We start from the raw sequence: 13,933 nt of genomic DNA, 5'->3' as shown, positions 1-13,933 counted from the left end.
TTCTTCTTGGCACATATCACAAATTGCAAGTATGTACTTGTGTGACCACGTGCTTAGCATCAGTCTTACCCATCTGTCCGAGAGCGAAGCTGCTGTCTTGCAGAGTGGCTTCCTGCCAGCCCTGAGCAGTGAGTGCCTGGGCTCTGTAACTGGGGCCTGCTCAACACGTGCCTCTAAAGGGATGACGGTGGTTGTTCTGGAGTTTGAAGCTCATCCCAGAACATAAGGTCAGCCAGACACACAGCACAGAGTCTGGTCTGAAGCCATATGGTGTGGGGGAAATTCGAGGAGGGCTTGAACCAAGGCAGAGGCAGCAGGACAGGAGCCCAGGGGCAAATCCCCAGGTTGGCAGGGAAGGGCCAGTGGGATGTGGAAGAAAGGGGAGGCCTCACGAGCCACTTGTATGTTCCCATCTCTATGAAGGGAGCATGGCAGTACTCACCCCTGGCACGGGTCAAAGTCGATTAAGGCCAAAAGTCCCCGCCTACCCTCCCCCAACCCAGCCTACCTCCCTCCTATCAGCGGCCTGGACTCTGTCCCCAGCACCAGACGGAGGCCACACAGCTCAGCAGCACAGCCTCTTTTTATTAACCATCTTCCCTGGTATGAATGTGCACGAGTAGAAAAGAAACTGTAAAATACCCTGGCAGGGAGGGCAGGGCAGGGGGCTCCTGAGGTTAGGCCAAATGGCCAGATCCCAGCTCCTTCTCCTGACAGGTCTATTTCTGTGCGAGGACTCCCCTTACATCCCCCATCCCTTAGCTGAAATCCACCCTCAGGGGGCTGTGCAGCCCTGCTGACTGGACCTCCTAGCCTTGGGAGGGATGGGCGCTGGAAGGGCCTGGCACTATGCAGGGGCTGAGAGAAAGTAGCAGCATGGGTCTTGCCTGAGGGGCTGAGGGTGGGTGGAGGGGGGCACGGGGATGTGAGGAAAGGCGGTCATCCAGGCTGGGAACTGAGCAGAAGCCTGCCTGGCCACCAACCTGCCTCTGCTTCTATGAGCTCACTGCCCTGAGTGGTGGGCTGCTGGGTGGGGGTCCCGCTCACCTGTGCTATGGAGGTTCTGGGCAGGAGGGGCTGAGGAAATGCTGTGAGTTCCAGGTGGAGGAAGCCCGATTCAATGCCTGGGTTTGGTCGAAGTGAACAGCCGGAGAAGGAAAAATGGGAATGCAGACCAGGAGAACAGTGTCCCTCCTCACCCCATCTGGGGCACAATCCATGTGTGACCTCAGTGTGATCGACAGGCAGCTGAGGCTGGCCCAGTGGACCCCTGGAGCTGTAGAAGCGGGCAAGAGAAGGGAGGTCTACTACCCCCAGGCTTATGTGAGGAGAGACTGAGTTAGAAAATTGGGGTACGGGGTGAAGAAACAATGAAGGGAGGGAGCAGACCAGATCTGGACTGGAAGGGAAACTTCCATACTGCAAGACTATACTCAAATGTTGCCCCGTCAGTGACAACTCAGCTGCTCTTCTCTGAGGGCTACCCTGCTAGGGCTGACAGGGGAGAGGTGACTAGAGAGCAGGCAGAAGAGAAGCAGTCACTGAAAGAGAAGCTATCAGAGAGGCTCCCCCGGACCCTGACTAGCCCAGCCTGCATGGGTTTGGAAGGTTCCAGCCTTTCTATCACCCAACCTGTGCCTCTGAAATGAGGGGCCCACCTGGAATCGGAGAGAGAAAAGCAGACGTCCTGCCAAGGGAAAAACTAACCAAGGAGTCCTCACAGCACCGTGGCGGCATGGCACGGCCCCGGGCCTCTGGTTCGGAACCGGGCTGGCACCGTTTGTAAACATTAGACTTGATGATGTCTGCGAATGGAGGAAGACAGGGATGCCTGGACCCTCAGGTTTGGGGAAAGAGGCCCCAGGATGGGGTGGACAAGGCATGACTCTATCTACCTCTGTGCATCTGTATGACTTTTGTGCTACCTTTGGAAGTTGCCTGATCCCAGAGAAGCCACTGTGGGCCAAGCGGCTGATAAACGGGCAGGCACGGAGTCCCAGGGTGACGAGCGCAGCTCCTGCTCAGGACAGGCTGCTCTGTGGAGGACGGCAGTGGCCCTCTGCCCACACTCTTTCTCCAAAGTTAAGTCAGACTGGGTTCTTTTTTTCTGAGATGTTCTGACACTCTTCCCCTGTGTTTTTCAGGCATGGAGAATTGAGAGTTGGAGGACAAGGAAGGTTCTTCTGTGACCCAAGACCTTCCCCTACCCATCCTCGCACTGCTGGGACTGGAAAGCAGGAGGGGAACCGGGTTTGAGCTGTCCAGAGGTGTGAGGGCTGATCTCACTCCAGAACTGTCCCCGGAAAAGGATGTCCCGATGTCATCCCACCAGTAAAGGGGAATGATGTTGGAGTCAGGGTGGCCCCACAGGTTGAAGAGATGGGTTCCTGGGTCCAGCGGCAAAGGCCATGTGTTGCCTGGAGGCAGTGGTTATGCCAAGAGATCCACAAAGATGGCGTTGGCTGTGGTCTGGCCGAAGATGAAGGCTCCCAGGGTGACCAAGAGGACACCATAACTGACCAGCACCCACCAGCTGTAGGGCAGAGGAAGAGAGGGGCCTAGTCAGTCAACCCATCCTTGACTTTGCAGACTTTGTATCTATCAGTTAATTATTGTAATAACTTATACCACCTTCTCCTGTGGGTAAGCACTTCCTACTTCTAAGTGACTTTTCATACAAAGGTATGTGGGACCAGATTATATGATCCCTAGACCATGGGTCAGTAGACCTAGACCTGATAGGATTCATGGACTGGTCACAGCAAGCCAAGGGCAGAACCAGGATTAGAATGCAGAATGCATGTGTTCTGATGGAAATATGTTCGGGGAAAAGCAGTTCATGTGGAATGTGACCCATTCCATTTACAGAAAAAAAAAGCAGACATCTGCAAATCAATGTATCAAAGAAAGCAACAGGGCATTAAGTGGGTATGACAAGGTACTGAGATTCAGAGTGATTTTAATTTTCTTCCTTAGACTTATATTTTTAAAGTTTTTTATAAGGAATATTACTTGCACATTAATTTTTTTTTAAAAAGCTTGTAACCAGTTTTCAACCTCTGTGCTATTCAAGAAAACGTGGATATTAAAACAATGTCATGTTTTTCATCTATCAGACTAACAGAAATTTAAAAGACTGTTCCCTATAATACTGGCAGGGCTGTGCAGAAGAGGCACTCTCACTCGCTGCTGCTAGGACTCTGACTGGTACTGCCTTTCTAGAGGGAGATTTGAACCCATGTGCCAAAGTCAAAAGGAGCACATCCCATGATCCAGCAATTTCCTTCTAAGAATTGATCCTACTAAGATCTTCAAAACAGGTGTGCCAAGTCGCCCATGTATAAGAGTATTCATGCATTCACAAAACACAACACTCTGCAGTCCTCAAAAGAGGGAAGAAGTGGACGGATCTTCCTGTGCTGACAGTGATCTCTAAGACACATGGTTAAGTGAACCGCAAACGGTAGGAGAGTCTGGCATGAAGCCATTTTTGGAAAACCCCAACTAGACACAGAGCGTCACATGCTTGTGCATACACACGCATGCTTCATGCACACAGAGCTCTCTCAGGAGGAGGGATGCGGCGGGGAGGGCGCTGCAGGGGGAAGAGGGACTTCCACGCTCTTCTCTGAAGTCCTCCAGTAGCACTGAAGCTGTTACAACCAGCATGTGCCACCCATTTAAAAAGGGATTTAGAAAACTCTTACGGCTTTCAAGTTCGCAAGTCTCTTGATCCCTGTTTCCGGGCCCCCTAGCCCCGCTGGACCATCCCTCATCCAACACCTCCCTGACAGGACCACAGGGGTGCTCTGCTTTACCTGGCCGGCTTGACTTCTTCCATCTCGGACAGTTTGGCTTGAATGAGGCACAGTCCTGGAAGAGAAGAGGCGGCCCCCAGAGCTCGGGTGGGTTCCTTCACTTGGGCCCACCCTCCCCCTTACCAAGAGGTGGTGACGGTGAGTCGAGAAGGGCCTGTGTGTGTTCCTCCCTGACACCCCATCTCCGCCTCCACTCCCCGCACAGCTGAGGCACCTGACAGGCACCCTGTGGGCTGCATGCAAGCCACAGAGCTCAGGGGCAGCAGCCCCCACCACACCCGGGGCCCTTCCCCGTGCCCTTTTGAGCAGGTGTGGCCGCCCCTGCTCCAAGCAACGTGGCAAGGCCTTTCCAGTTGGTCTCCCAGGGAGGAGTAAAGTGGGTACAGGCAGAACTCGTGGCTGGGCCCAAGGGACCATTTCCCGGGAACCTGGTGGCAGACATCATTTGTCTGACGTCTCCTGACCTCTGCATCAGTGTGCGGCCACCAGACCCCATCAGCCTCTGGGCTATCCCGGGCCAAACCAGCCTGACCCCTCATCGTCACGCAGCGACTGATGTGTGAATTAAAGGTTAAGAGTGCAGGTTGGGTCAAATAAGCTGCTACTCAAGCCTTGTGTCTGTTGACTTCCCCTCATCGCCTCATCAGCAAAGTGGAGAAAGCATCTGGACCTTCTTTTCAGGAGGGGCGGGGCTCAGCCACGGAGCCTGAGGCCGGTGGTTAATAAGCACTAGCAGGAGAGCAAGGGAGGAGCTGAGGCCAGGAGACCCGGGGTTGGGTGGGGGGAGGGGGTCCCCACCTGGGAAGACAAAGATGAAGCAGGCGGCCAGGCCTCCGATGACCGAGATGACCTTGCCAATGTCAGGGATGAAGAGCGCCAGCAGCAGGGTGAGCAGGAACCAGACGAGGGTCTGCAGCACGCGCCGCCGCCGCTCACGCCCCACGTCCTCCTCCACGGGCATCCCCTGATAGCGCAGCCACAGGCCTTCGACCACCGCCCTGTCCGCAAGGACGTGGCTCAGAGGCCCCCCTCCAGTTCCTGGAGCTAGACCTCCAAGCCGGTAGACTGGGGGTATGGCCCTAAGCTCTGTGCCTGTTTCCTGTTGTGTGAAGTGGGCCTAGTGGTACTCCATGGGGACGGGATGGTGCATGTGATACGCTCAGTGCCTGGCCCAGCCCAGGATGTCTTCGCCCCCTGGGAACTCATGCTATTATTCTCCTCGGGTACTTACAAGGCTAGGTGTTCAACAAAGGACCTGGACTACAGGTTCTTAGAGGACTCAGAGAAGATCAAAGGACCATGTTCAAAGGGCTTTCAAAAAGGGAGAGGGGGACTGGGAGGGAGCACCCCCATGGGGTGGGGAGGGTGCTCACCGCCCACAGAAGTGCAGGATGGGGTAGGAGGTGAGCACGCTCAGGATGATGAAGGCGCGGGCAACGGCCACAGCCATGTCTTCCGAAGGGTAGGACAGCAGCACGTCAGGGTCCACGGCAGCTCCAAAGGTCAGGAAGCCACAGATGCCTGAGGACAGGGACAAGAGGGCTGGGCAGAGGTGATCCTGGGAGGGTAAGGGGATGGACCTTTTACTCCTGGGTGCAGCGTCAGATGGGGAGGGTGCTGGAGCAGCTCTGGAGGCTAAGACAGTGTCGGGCTGGGACCCGAGGCCTCCTCCCTGACTTCTCCCATGCCATCCCCACTGCCACCTTTGTCATCTTGAGCTCGCCCAGCACATTCCCGCGTCAGAGCCTCTGCACGAACATTCTGTCTGCCCAGCCCTTCACACCCCCCTCCCCTCCCCTTCAGGTCGCCGCTCAGATGTCCGTTCCTCAGAGAGCACGCCCACCCAGCCCGTCCACAATGACCCCCGGCCCTGGGCACTCACGTCACCCTGCTCTATTTTCCTCAGACTGCTACTTTCTCTCTGCATTTTCTTTTTTTTAACACTTGTTCATCATGTGTCTCCCCAGCCAGAACACGAGCCCCAGGAGGGCAGGGGCTCTGCCTATTTGCCTTTCCTGTTCCTGGCTTTGTCTTCAGAGGTAGAACAGTGCGGGCCCCATAACACCTGTGGAAGGAATCACAGGGCCTCGGCTTCCCTGTCTTCTGGTCCTGCACTGTCATCCAAACCATTCCCTGCGTGGCACCCATAGCCATTTTTTGCCAAGATGTGTCCCTGCTTGAAATGCTTCCTCTCTGGCTCCCAACAGTCCTCAGGCCCAATAGGCCCAACAGGCCCTGTCTGGCCTCCCTGCCTGCCCCAACTCTGTCCACTCCAGACCTTTCTGTCCCTGCTTCAGGGGCTTGGCATTTTTGGCTTCTCTGTCTGGAATGCTCTTCTCCCAGCCCTTCAGATGCTGACTCCTCATCACTGGGGCCTTCCCAGTTGCCACCCGCTCAGGGAGGAGGCTTCTGTGAGCCATCCCCTTTCTGTGATCCATGGTGGCCACCCCCACCTCTCCCAGTCCCACTCACAACTTCCCTGTTTGACTGTCACGGTGGCACTCACCACTATCCAGAATGCCTTACTGATTCCTGATTTACTGCGTAAGGCTCTCTCTGGCTAGACCATCAATTCCATGAGAGCAGGACCATGGTTGTCAATCTTCACAGCATCCCCCATGCTGGGAACAGTTCCTGGCACTTACTAGGGACTTATTGAGACCTGCTGATTGAATGCGTGAATACATCTCTCTCATTCGGGTGGGAGGAGGCCTAAGGCAGCCTGAGTTCAAGCCAACACCTACAGAAGTGTTTGATATGCTGGAAGTGCAGGGCGGTCCCCCAGGAGAGCTGGGCCAGAGGACATAGAGACAAAGAGGGAAATTGGGAGCACTCCAAGTCCAGCCATTGGAGGGGAGCACTCACCTGTGCCCATGTAGACAGCGAGGGCGATGACCATGGCGGCTGTCACCACCCCACCCCAAGTCTTCACTTTGGGCTGCCGCATGCTGTTGAAGACGGGCACGCTGCTCACATGGCACTGTCAGGATGAAGGTCACAGTTATGCGGCAAAGTGATCCCTTCCCTGGTTTCCAGAGGGAGGTACGTTGGGGGACAAAAGCCACGGGGACAAAGGACAACCCCCCAGGGCCCTGACTTTTGTCTTTCTTCCCAGGATGTTCCCATCTTCCCTGTAATGTGGGTTCCAGCCCGGGGTGGGGAGCGAGCTGAGAGGGTGAAAGGATCCTTGCAACCGGCACCTGAAATCCGAAGCAGATGGTGGGCATAGCATTGAACACGGCCACCCAGGAAGCCGGCCTGTGGACAAAGACAAAAGAATCTGCTGCATGTGCACCCCATGCAGAGCCACCGATCACCCCCACGTCCTTCTGCTTCACTCAGGCCACCATGACCCTCCCCACCACTATTCTACACATTCAACCCCCCTAAGTCTGGAAACGGGGAGAGGGCACGTCTCCATTTCACAGGTCAGCAAACTGGGGCTGTGGAAGACCCTGCAGAGACCCAAATCTTGAATTTCTGGCTCCTGTACTGGGGCTTTTGCTTTCTTTTCTTCCTTTTTCAAAAACAGGAAACTTTTTTTTGTCTTAAATGACAAAACCAATTTCTCCACATACAGAAGATAAAGAAATTAGACGAGTACAAGTTGCAAAAACGTGCAAGTCCACTGTGGTAGTCTCTGTAACCAGAGGTCTTGTCTCATGATGGCTCATCTGTTGGATATTGGTGGCAAAGTCTCCCCGTCCCTGGTCCTCCCACTTCCCTCCAATAAAAAGAGATAAGGACCTCCGCCTCCTTCCTACAATGACTGATAAGTCAAGCTCTGGTGAGCCAATGAGCCTTGAGAAGAGCACCTATGTGGCCCAGCACCTCCTGGGGCCCAAGTGGTGGCTTCCCCCAGGGGTTCTTACCCACCTGGTCAGGATGTCCCCTGGGGTCATCTCTTTATCTGGCCAGATATATTTGATGATAATGATGGCAGTGACGTACCAGGTGCCCACGACGCTCAAGAAGCTGCCAGAAAGAATGGACTGAGTTTCCTCTTCCCCAACCTCAGCTTCCCGCTCTCTGATTTCACCCGAGGGAGTATCCACCCTCGGCTCTAGTGACCACAGTGTCTACTGAGTGAACTGGGGGACGATTCCAAACAAAGATTAAAATAATGCACAAGAAATAAGTTTTAGAGGGGTGCCTGGCTGGCTCAGTCAGAAGAGCTTAAGACTCTTGATCCTGGGGTCGTGAGTCTGAGCCGCATGTTGGATTTAGAAATAAACAAACTTAAAAAAAAAAAAAAAGAAATAAGTTTTAGAGAAACTGGTCACAGCTCGGAGGGAGCTGGTCACCAAGAGGGAGCCAGACTGATATTTCTAACCATGAGGAAATGCACTGGTTCAGCTCCATGGCTCAGAGGTCTGGGCCTCAAAGCCCATCTGTTACTTCTATCAGTGCAGCCCCCGCTTGGTGACAGCTGTGAGTAGGGCCCTTGAGAACTAGGAGGTACTGGGGGGAAAAGGGCTGGGATGTCAACATGAAAGGGGACCCTGGAGATGGCTGAGCGTGACCCTGTCAAATACGGATTGCAGGAAACAGCTCAGAATCACACAGCTTTTCAGACCTTGAGCCAGGAAGCCAGTCCTCTCCCTTCATACCAAGCTGCATGGAACACCGGGCCAGGCTTGACAATATCAAATGATCAAAAATCCACTCTCCCTGGGAAAACCACAGTCCTGCCAGGAAGCTGCCTTCACACTCCTGATTATCACCTGTCCCTTCTTTGACAAGGACATTCGGAACAGAGTCTCTCACTGATGCAAAGGGCCACTGTCTTCCTTGTGGCTGACACAAAAGGAAACCTTAGGCCAGAAGCCTTGCAAGCCCTGCTCCACCCTGCCTTGCCCACTCTTGCTGCCCCAGAAGGAGAGGGCTTCTCCAGCAGCGCCTGGGTCTCTAACTGCCTGTGACAGGAGCTTCCGTCTGGCCTGGGCTGGGGTGGGGCCTCCGAACCTGGCATATTTCTGGAAGCCGATCTCTCTGGGGATGGAAAGGGGCAGGATGAAGAGAAAGGCCGTGAGGCTGATGGTGAATTTTCGGTCTGTGTACCAGGGGCTGCCACTGGCCCCCTCAGGCTCCTTTGCCATCACAGCTATAACTGCACAGGAAAGAAGGAGGGAATATCACTCCGGGCTCCTGCAGGCTGTGGCCCTCCCCTCCGGTGAGCCTCAGGACCTCCATCAGTGTAATGGGCTCAGCAGCCAGGAGGGAGGATTCGCAGAAGAATGCCGGACCCAGGTCAGGCCCTGGGCAGGTGTTAGTGCCTGTCCCCTCCCCCCGGGAGCACCAGCGCTGAGGGGGAGGGATGAAGTAGGTCCCAAGGGGGAGCCTCACTCTTGTCTTGTTGGTCCCCAATGATGATGAGGAAGGCGATGCAGGTGCCAAAGGTGTAGATGGCAATGGTCACCTCGCAAAGCACTCCCGTCAGCTTGCCACACACGGCCCACACCACCTCCTGGTAGGTCCTCTCGTTGCTTGCCTGGGAGCAGTAGGCCAGGATGACGAGGCCACTGATGATGAAGACCAGCATGCCCTGCAGGCAGGACAGAGCCAGAGGCTGTGCGGAAGGCCTGGCAGCAAACAGCAGCCCAGGCTTGCACAGTGTTGACTAGGCCAATGCCCGAAGCCGGCTCGCTAAATGAGTCTAATCTTGCCGGCAACTTTACCAGATGGCTGCAGGCTGCTGAATTGAGGTTTTCTCTCAGAACAGAAATAAAGTTTTGTGGAAAATTTCAAACATACATAAGAGTAGACAGGATGGTATCATGAACCCCCATTCACCCACCACTCGGCTTCAAAAATAACCAGTTCACGGCCCATCTTGTTTCTGCTATGCCCCCTCCCACTCTGGATTATTTGGAAGGTAATACAGGGCTACTAAATTATTTCACCAGTAAATATTTCAGCATGTAGTTCTAAAAGACAAGGGCCCACTTTTAAGACATAAACTACACAATTATTCAATACGCGGCTGATGTCCAAACTTCCCTGACTGCTGGGAAGCGCTCTGAAGCCTCCTCTGGGCTCAGAGGAAAGAATGCTGGAACGGATTAGTACTGTATGCCAAGGGTATGTGGGGACAGAGGTGGCAGGTGTCACCTGCCACTACTCAGATGCAAAACCCCCCTTCTGAATGAAGTCAAGAGCCTTGCCCCAGCCCCTGAATTGCATTTCCACTGGAGCAGCGAGCGCACTCACCATCTGCAGCGCGACACCAGCCGCCACCCCGCCTGCTGTGCTGAAGGCGGCCGGGAAGTTGAGCAGCCCTGCACCTAGGCAGGCGTTGACGACGATGAAGATGGCCCCAAGAGTGGAAGTGTTGCCTCTGCCCGGACCCTCAGGAGAGGCCTCCCCTTCACTCTTGGGGGCCGTGTCCACACAGGGACTCTGCAGCAGACGGGCCCGCTCCCCAGAGTCCATGCTCGAGCCCCACTCGCCAAGGTCACTGTTGATGCTGACTTGGGCCATGGCCCCGGGAGCCTGCTTCCCACGGGGTCTGCAGATTTGGCCTCACAATCACATCCCTGGGGCAGCTCAGGGAACACCTTCAGCTGGAGGGCGGCACCAGCCTGTTTGGGACTATTATCCCAGGTGGCCTGTGAGCCCCAGCTCTTCTCAACCTAGATGGGAGAGACAGGTACTACTGTTACCCTGAGAGGGGCACAGAAAGCTGAGCCGACATTCTGAAGGTCAGATGGCTGAGATTCAAACCCAGGTGTGCCTCTGCGCAGAACACCTCGCTGGGAGCCAGAGTGTAGGGTGGCGGAGACAGAAATATATTCCATGCAAATCCTGATTGCTTCAGGCTTACAGACCCTTAGGGTCAGTAAGAGATAAACATAAAACAGAGGCATACTAACATATCAGCACTACAGAGAGGCTACACGCTGGGTAGGAGTATCACAGACATGTCTTATCTCTCTTTTTTTAAAAAAAATTTTTAAAGATTTTTATTTATTTATTTGACAGAGATCACAAGTAGGCAGAGAAGCAGGCAGAGAGTGAGGAGGAAGCAGGCTCCCCGCTGAGCAGAGAGCCCAATGCGGGGCTCAATCCCAGGACCCGGGATCATGATCTGAGCCGAAGGCAGAGGCTTTAACCCACTGAGCCACCCAGGTGCCCCAGACATATCTTATCTCATTCAATTCTTACTACAGTGGTCATAAGGTTCAGAGAGATCATATCACTGACCCAGGGTCACATATTAGCAAGAGGGAGAACAGGATTTGGATCTCTATCTATCAGCCTGTTTCTGCCCCACAGGGTTGCAAGAACAGCCCTCACCTGGAACTGTCAGTATTTCTGTGTATTATAGTCCCATACACCTCCCTCTGGCCCAGAGTCTAAATTCTGCGTAGCTTCCAAAGCCCTTCAGAATTCAAGGCTAATTCTCGTTCTTCTCCCAAGTGACTGACCTAACCACTGCCTATCAGAGGCATCCCTCTGATGCCCTCAGTACACTGGCGGGGGAGGGGGGGCGGTTAGAATGGCTAATGAGAGCCCCTAGATCGTCAGATGTTTCTCATTTCTCCTCCTGGTGATAGCTGAATAAAAATGGGAATTGTACACCCCTGAGAGATTAAAGGAAGAATGTGGGTGCTCTCAGACAACCATCACCAAGCATGCAACCAAGGAACCCAGCTCCAGAGGAAATCTCTCTCTGCCAGCTCCAAGTCCAGAAAGATCAGTCAGATGCCACAGGGCTTCCTCTTATTGCGACCTGTTACCCAACCAGTAACTCAGCAAAAAATCAAAGCTGTGGGTAGTGGAGGTAGAGTTTGGGGCTCCCAGCTTTCCAGCACAACTCGAGAGAGAGCCGTGTGAAGTCAGCACTCCCCAGAGCCGTGAGACCTCCTCATCCACTCTGCTTGCATCTCAGACACAGAGGTCTCTGCACTGGTCCAAGATTTCTCAGCTCTCCTTCCCCAAAAAGTCCTCAGCTCCACAACCCCCAGCTTACCTGCTATTTCCACCTGATGGTCTATGGTGGAGGGTGTGTTGCTCCTTACAGCTCTTTCTCTCCAAAGATCTGGGATCTGATTTTCCTCACTTCCCTCTGGCCCCAATTTCTTCTTTCTCAAAACTTCACCTAAAATCTGCTGTCAGCAGAGAGAAGAGTTTGAGCTGTTTCTGTGCTGGTCAGCAGAGGGAAGGGAACTGAGCAGCTGTGACGCTAACTCACAGTTCGGAGCACCAGATCAGTGAGGGGATCAGGCCCAGAGAAGGAAAAAGGCTAGAGTAATGTCACAGCCGGTAGTTGGCAGAGTCAGAACTACAAGCCTGATGTCCACAGACTCAAGCCAGAGTTGTAACCACTGCCTTGGGCCCCCTCGCATTCCAACGGGAGCGGGCGCCCAGTCCAGCCTGTGGCTGGATCCCAGAAACACGCAGGGTGGGCTGCACTGGGAAGTGGGCCAGGGCGCACCCGGGGCGCGCCCGGGGCTCGCCTCAGGCACCAAGCAAGGCGAAGGGGCTGCTGTGAGGGAGAACAGGGAGGCGCTCCCGTACTGGATCCTGGCCTAGCACCAGGTGGAGACCGTCCGGGTTACCGCGTGGCAAACCCGGCCCAACCGAGGGCGGGCGGGGGACCCAGGACTTCGGGCTTCAGAGCCCTGCAGGGAGTAGGCAGGACGCTGCCGCAGCGGGGACCCCAGGCCCGGGACTTAACGCTTCCACCCTCCACACCCCTCTGCCTCCAGCCACCTACCTACAGTGCTTCACGCCCGAGCCGGCAGCAGGGACACGTGAGCCATGGTCACATGACCGCCCGAGAGCCAGCGGCGAGGGAGGCGCTGGGAGTTGTAGTTTTCCTCCGGCTTTAGTCTCGGATAGCGCCAGCTCCGTGAATCCTCAACCCCACAGTAATGACCTGAGGTCCTCTCCGGGCCCAGCTCACCATGCTGATCCTGTTAGTTTTAATCCTGGGTGGCTCAGCTGTTTAAGCGTCTGCTTTTGGCTCAGGTCATGATTCCAGGGGCTCCGCGTCAGGTTCCTTGCTCAGTGGGGAGTCTGCTTCTCCCTCTTCTTCTGCCCCTCCCTTCTTGAGCTTTCTCTCTCTCTCTCCCAAATAAATAAAAAAAAAAATCTAAAAAAAAAAAAAAAGTTATATAAATGGAATGAAACAGTTTGTACTCAGGATTGGCTTTCCGTATTCAGCATAATCCCCCAGAGATCCATCCAAGTTGTTGTGTATCAACCTGTGTGTTTTATTACTGAGGAACATTCTATGGTGTGTATATACCAGTTTGTGTAACTAATCACTTGCAGGATATCTGAGCTATTTGCAAATTTTTGAATCATAAGTAACTATTGGACTTTAGGCATTTTACCATAAATTTCACCCTTTTTATTTTTTAAAAAAAGATTTATTGGTGTGCCTGGTGGCTCAGTGGCTTGTCAGCCTTCTGCTGATCCCAGGGTCCTGGGATGGAGTTCTGCATCAGGCTCCCTGCTCCATGGGGAGACTGCTTCTCCCTCTGCCCTCCCTTCTATTTGCTCTCTCTAATAATACATAAATAATAAGTAAGTAAAATCTTAAACAAAAATTAAAAAAAAAAGATTTATTTGTTTTAGAGAGACACACACACATCCAGAGTGAGCAGCGGGAGAGGTGTGGAGGGAGCTCCATGTGGGGCTTGATCCTAAGACCCTGGGATCATGACTTGAGTCAAAATCAAAAGAGTTGGATGCTAAATGGACTCAGCCACCCAGGAGCCCCCAAATTCAACCTTTTAAAGTGTCTAGTACAGTGGTTTTTAGTATATTCAGAATTTTGCAACCTACCTAATTTCAGAACACTGATATCACTCTTCCTAAAACTCTGTAATTATGGGTAGTCACTCTCCACTCCTCCTTTCTCTAAGCCCCTGGAAACTACTAATCTACTCTCTGCTTCTGTGGAGTTGCCCATTCTTGACATTTCATAAAAACAGTCATATGTGACTTTGTGTCACAAGAACATGCACCTCAGACTGATATATGTGACCTTTTCATTACCTAGAACATTTGCCTCCTGCTGTTTTCAAGGTTCCTCCATGCTGGAGCATGTATTAGTACTTCATCCTTTTTTATTGCTGGTTAATAGCCCATTGTTGAGCTTTTCC

General features: G+C 53.5%; 1 protein-coding gene across 1 annotated transcript; it reads right to left on the bottom strand.

Annotated features, from left to right (window-relative positions):
• Positions 1 to 566: 566 nt before the first annotated feature.
• Positions 567 to 12,563, bottom strand: SLC38A7 (solute carrier family 38 member 7). The gene is made up of 12 exons (XM_080828088.1): positions 12,538 to 12,563; positions 11,791 to 11,929; positions 10,029 to 10,450; positions 9,165 to 9,363; positions 8,784 to 8,928; positions 7,695 to 7,793; positions 7,019 to 7,076; positions 6,684 to 6,798; positions 5,192 to 5,339; positions 4,617 to 4,816; positions 3,819 to 3,873; positions 567 to 2,533 (listed from the first exon to the last, which is right to left on the bottom strand). The coding sequence occupies exons 3-12, from the start codon at positions 10,296 to 10,298 to the stop codon at positions 2,431 to 2,433; spliced, it is 1,392 nt and encodes a 463-aa protein (XP_080684214.1). The 5' UTR covers positions 10,299 to 10,450; positions 11,791 to 11,929; positions 12,538 to 12,563; the 3' UTR covers positions 567 to 2,430.
• Between the last annotated feature and the right edge of the window lie 1,370 nt (positions 12,564 to 13,933).

This window comes from Martes martes, assembly GCF_963455335.1.
Source record: "Martes martes genome assembly, chromosome: 17".
Classification (NCBI taxonomy): Eukaryota; Metazoa; Chordata; class Mammalia; order Carnivora; family Mustelidae; genus Martes; species Martes martes.
This window is presented reverse-complemented; position numbering and strand designations above follow the sequence as displayed.

What these genes read in the sequence shown, in the direction of transcription:
- SLC38A7 (XM_080828088.1), bottom strand. Translation starts at nt 10,298, where the DNA reads ATGGCCCAAGTCAGCATCAACAGTGACCTTGGCGAGTGGGGCTCGAGC. An exon ending in TGGGGACCAACAAGACAAGA is followed by an intron (nt 8,929 to 9,164) that starts GTGAGGCTCCCC and finishes TTTCCTGTGCAG; the next exon opens with TTATAGCTGTGATGGCAAAG. An exon ending in CTTCATCTTTGTCTTCCCAG is followed by an intron (nt 3,874 to 4,616) that starts GTGGGGACCCCC and finishes CTTCTCTTCCAG; the next exon opens with GACTGTGCCTCATTCAAGCC.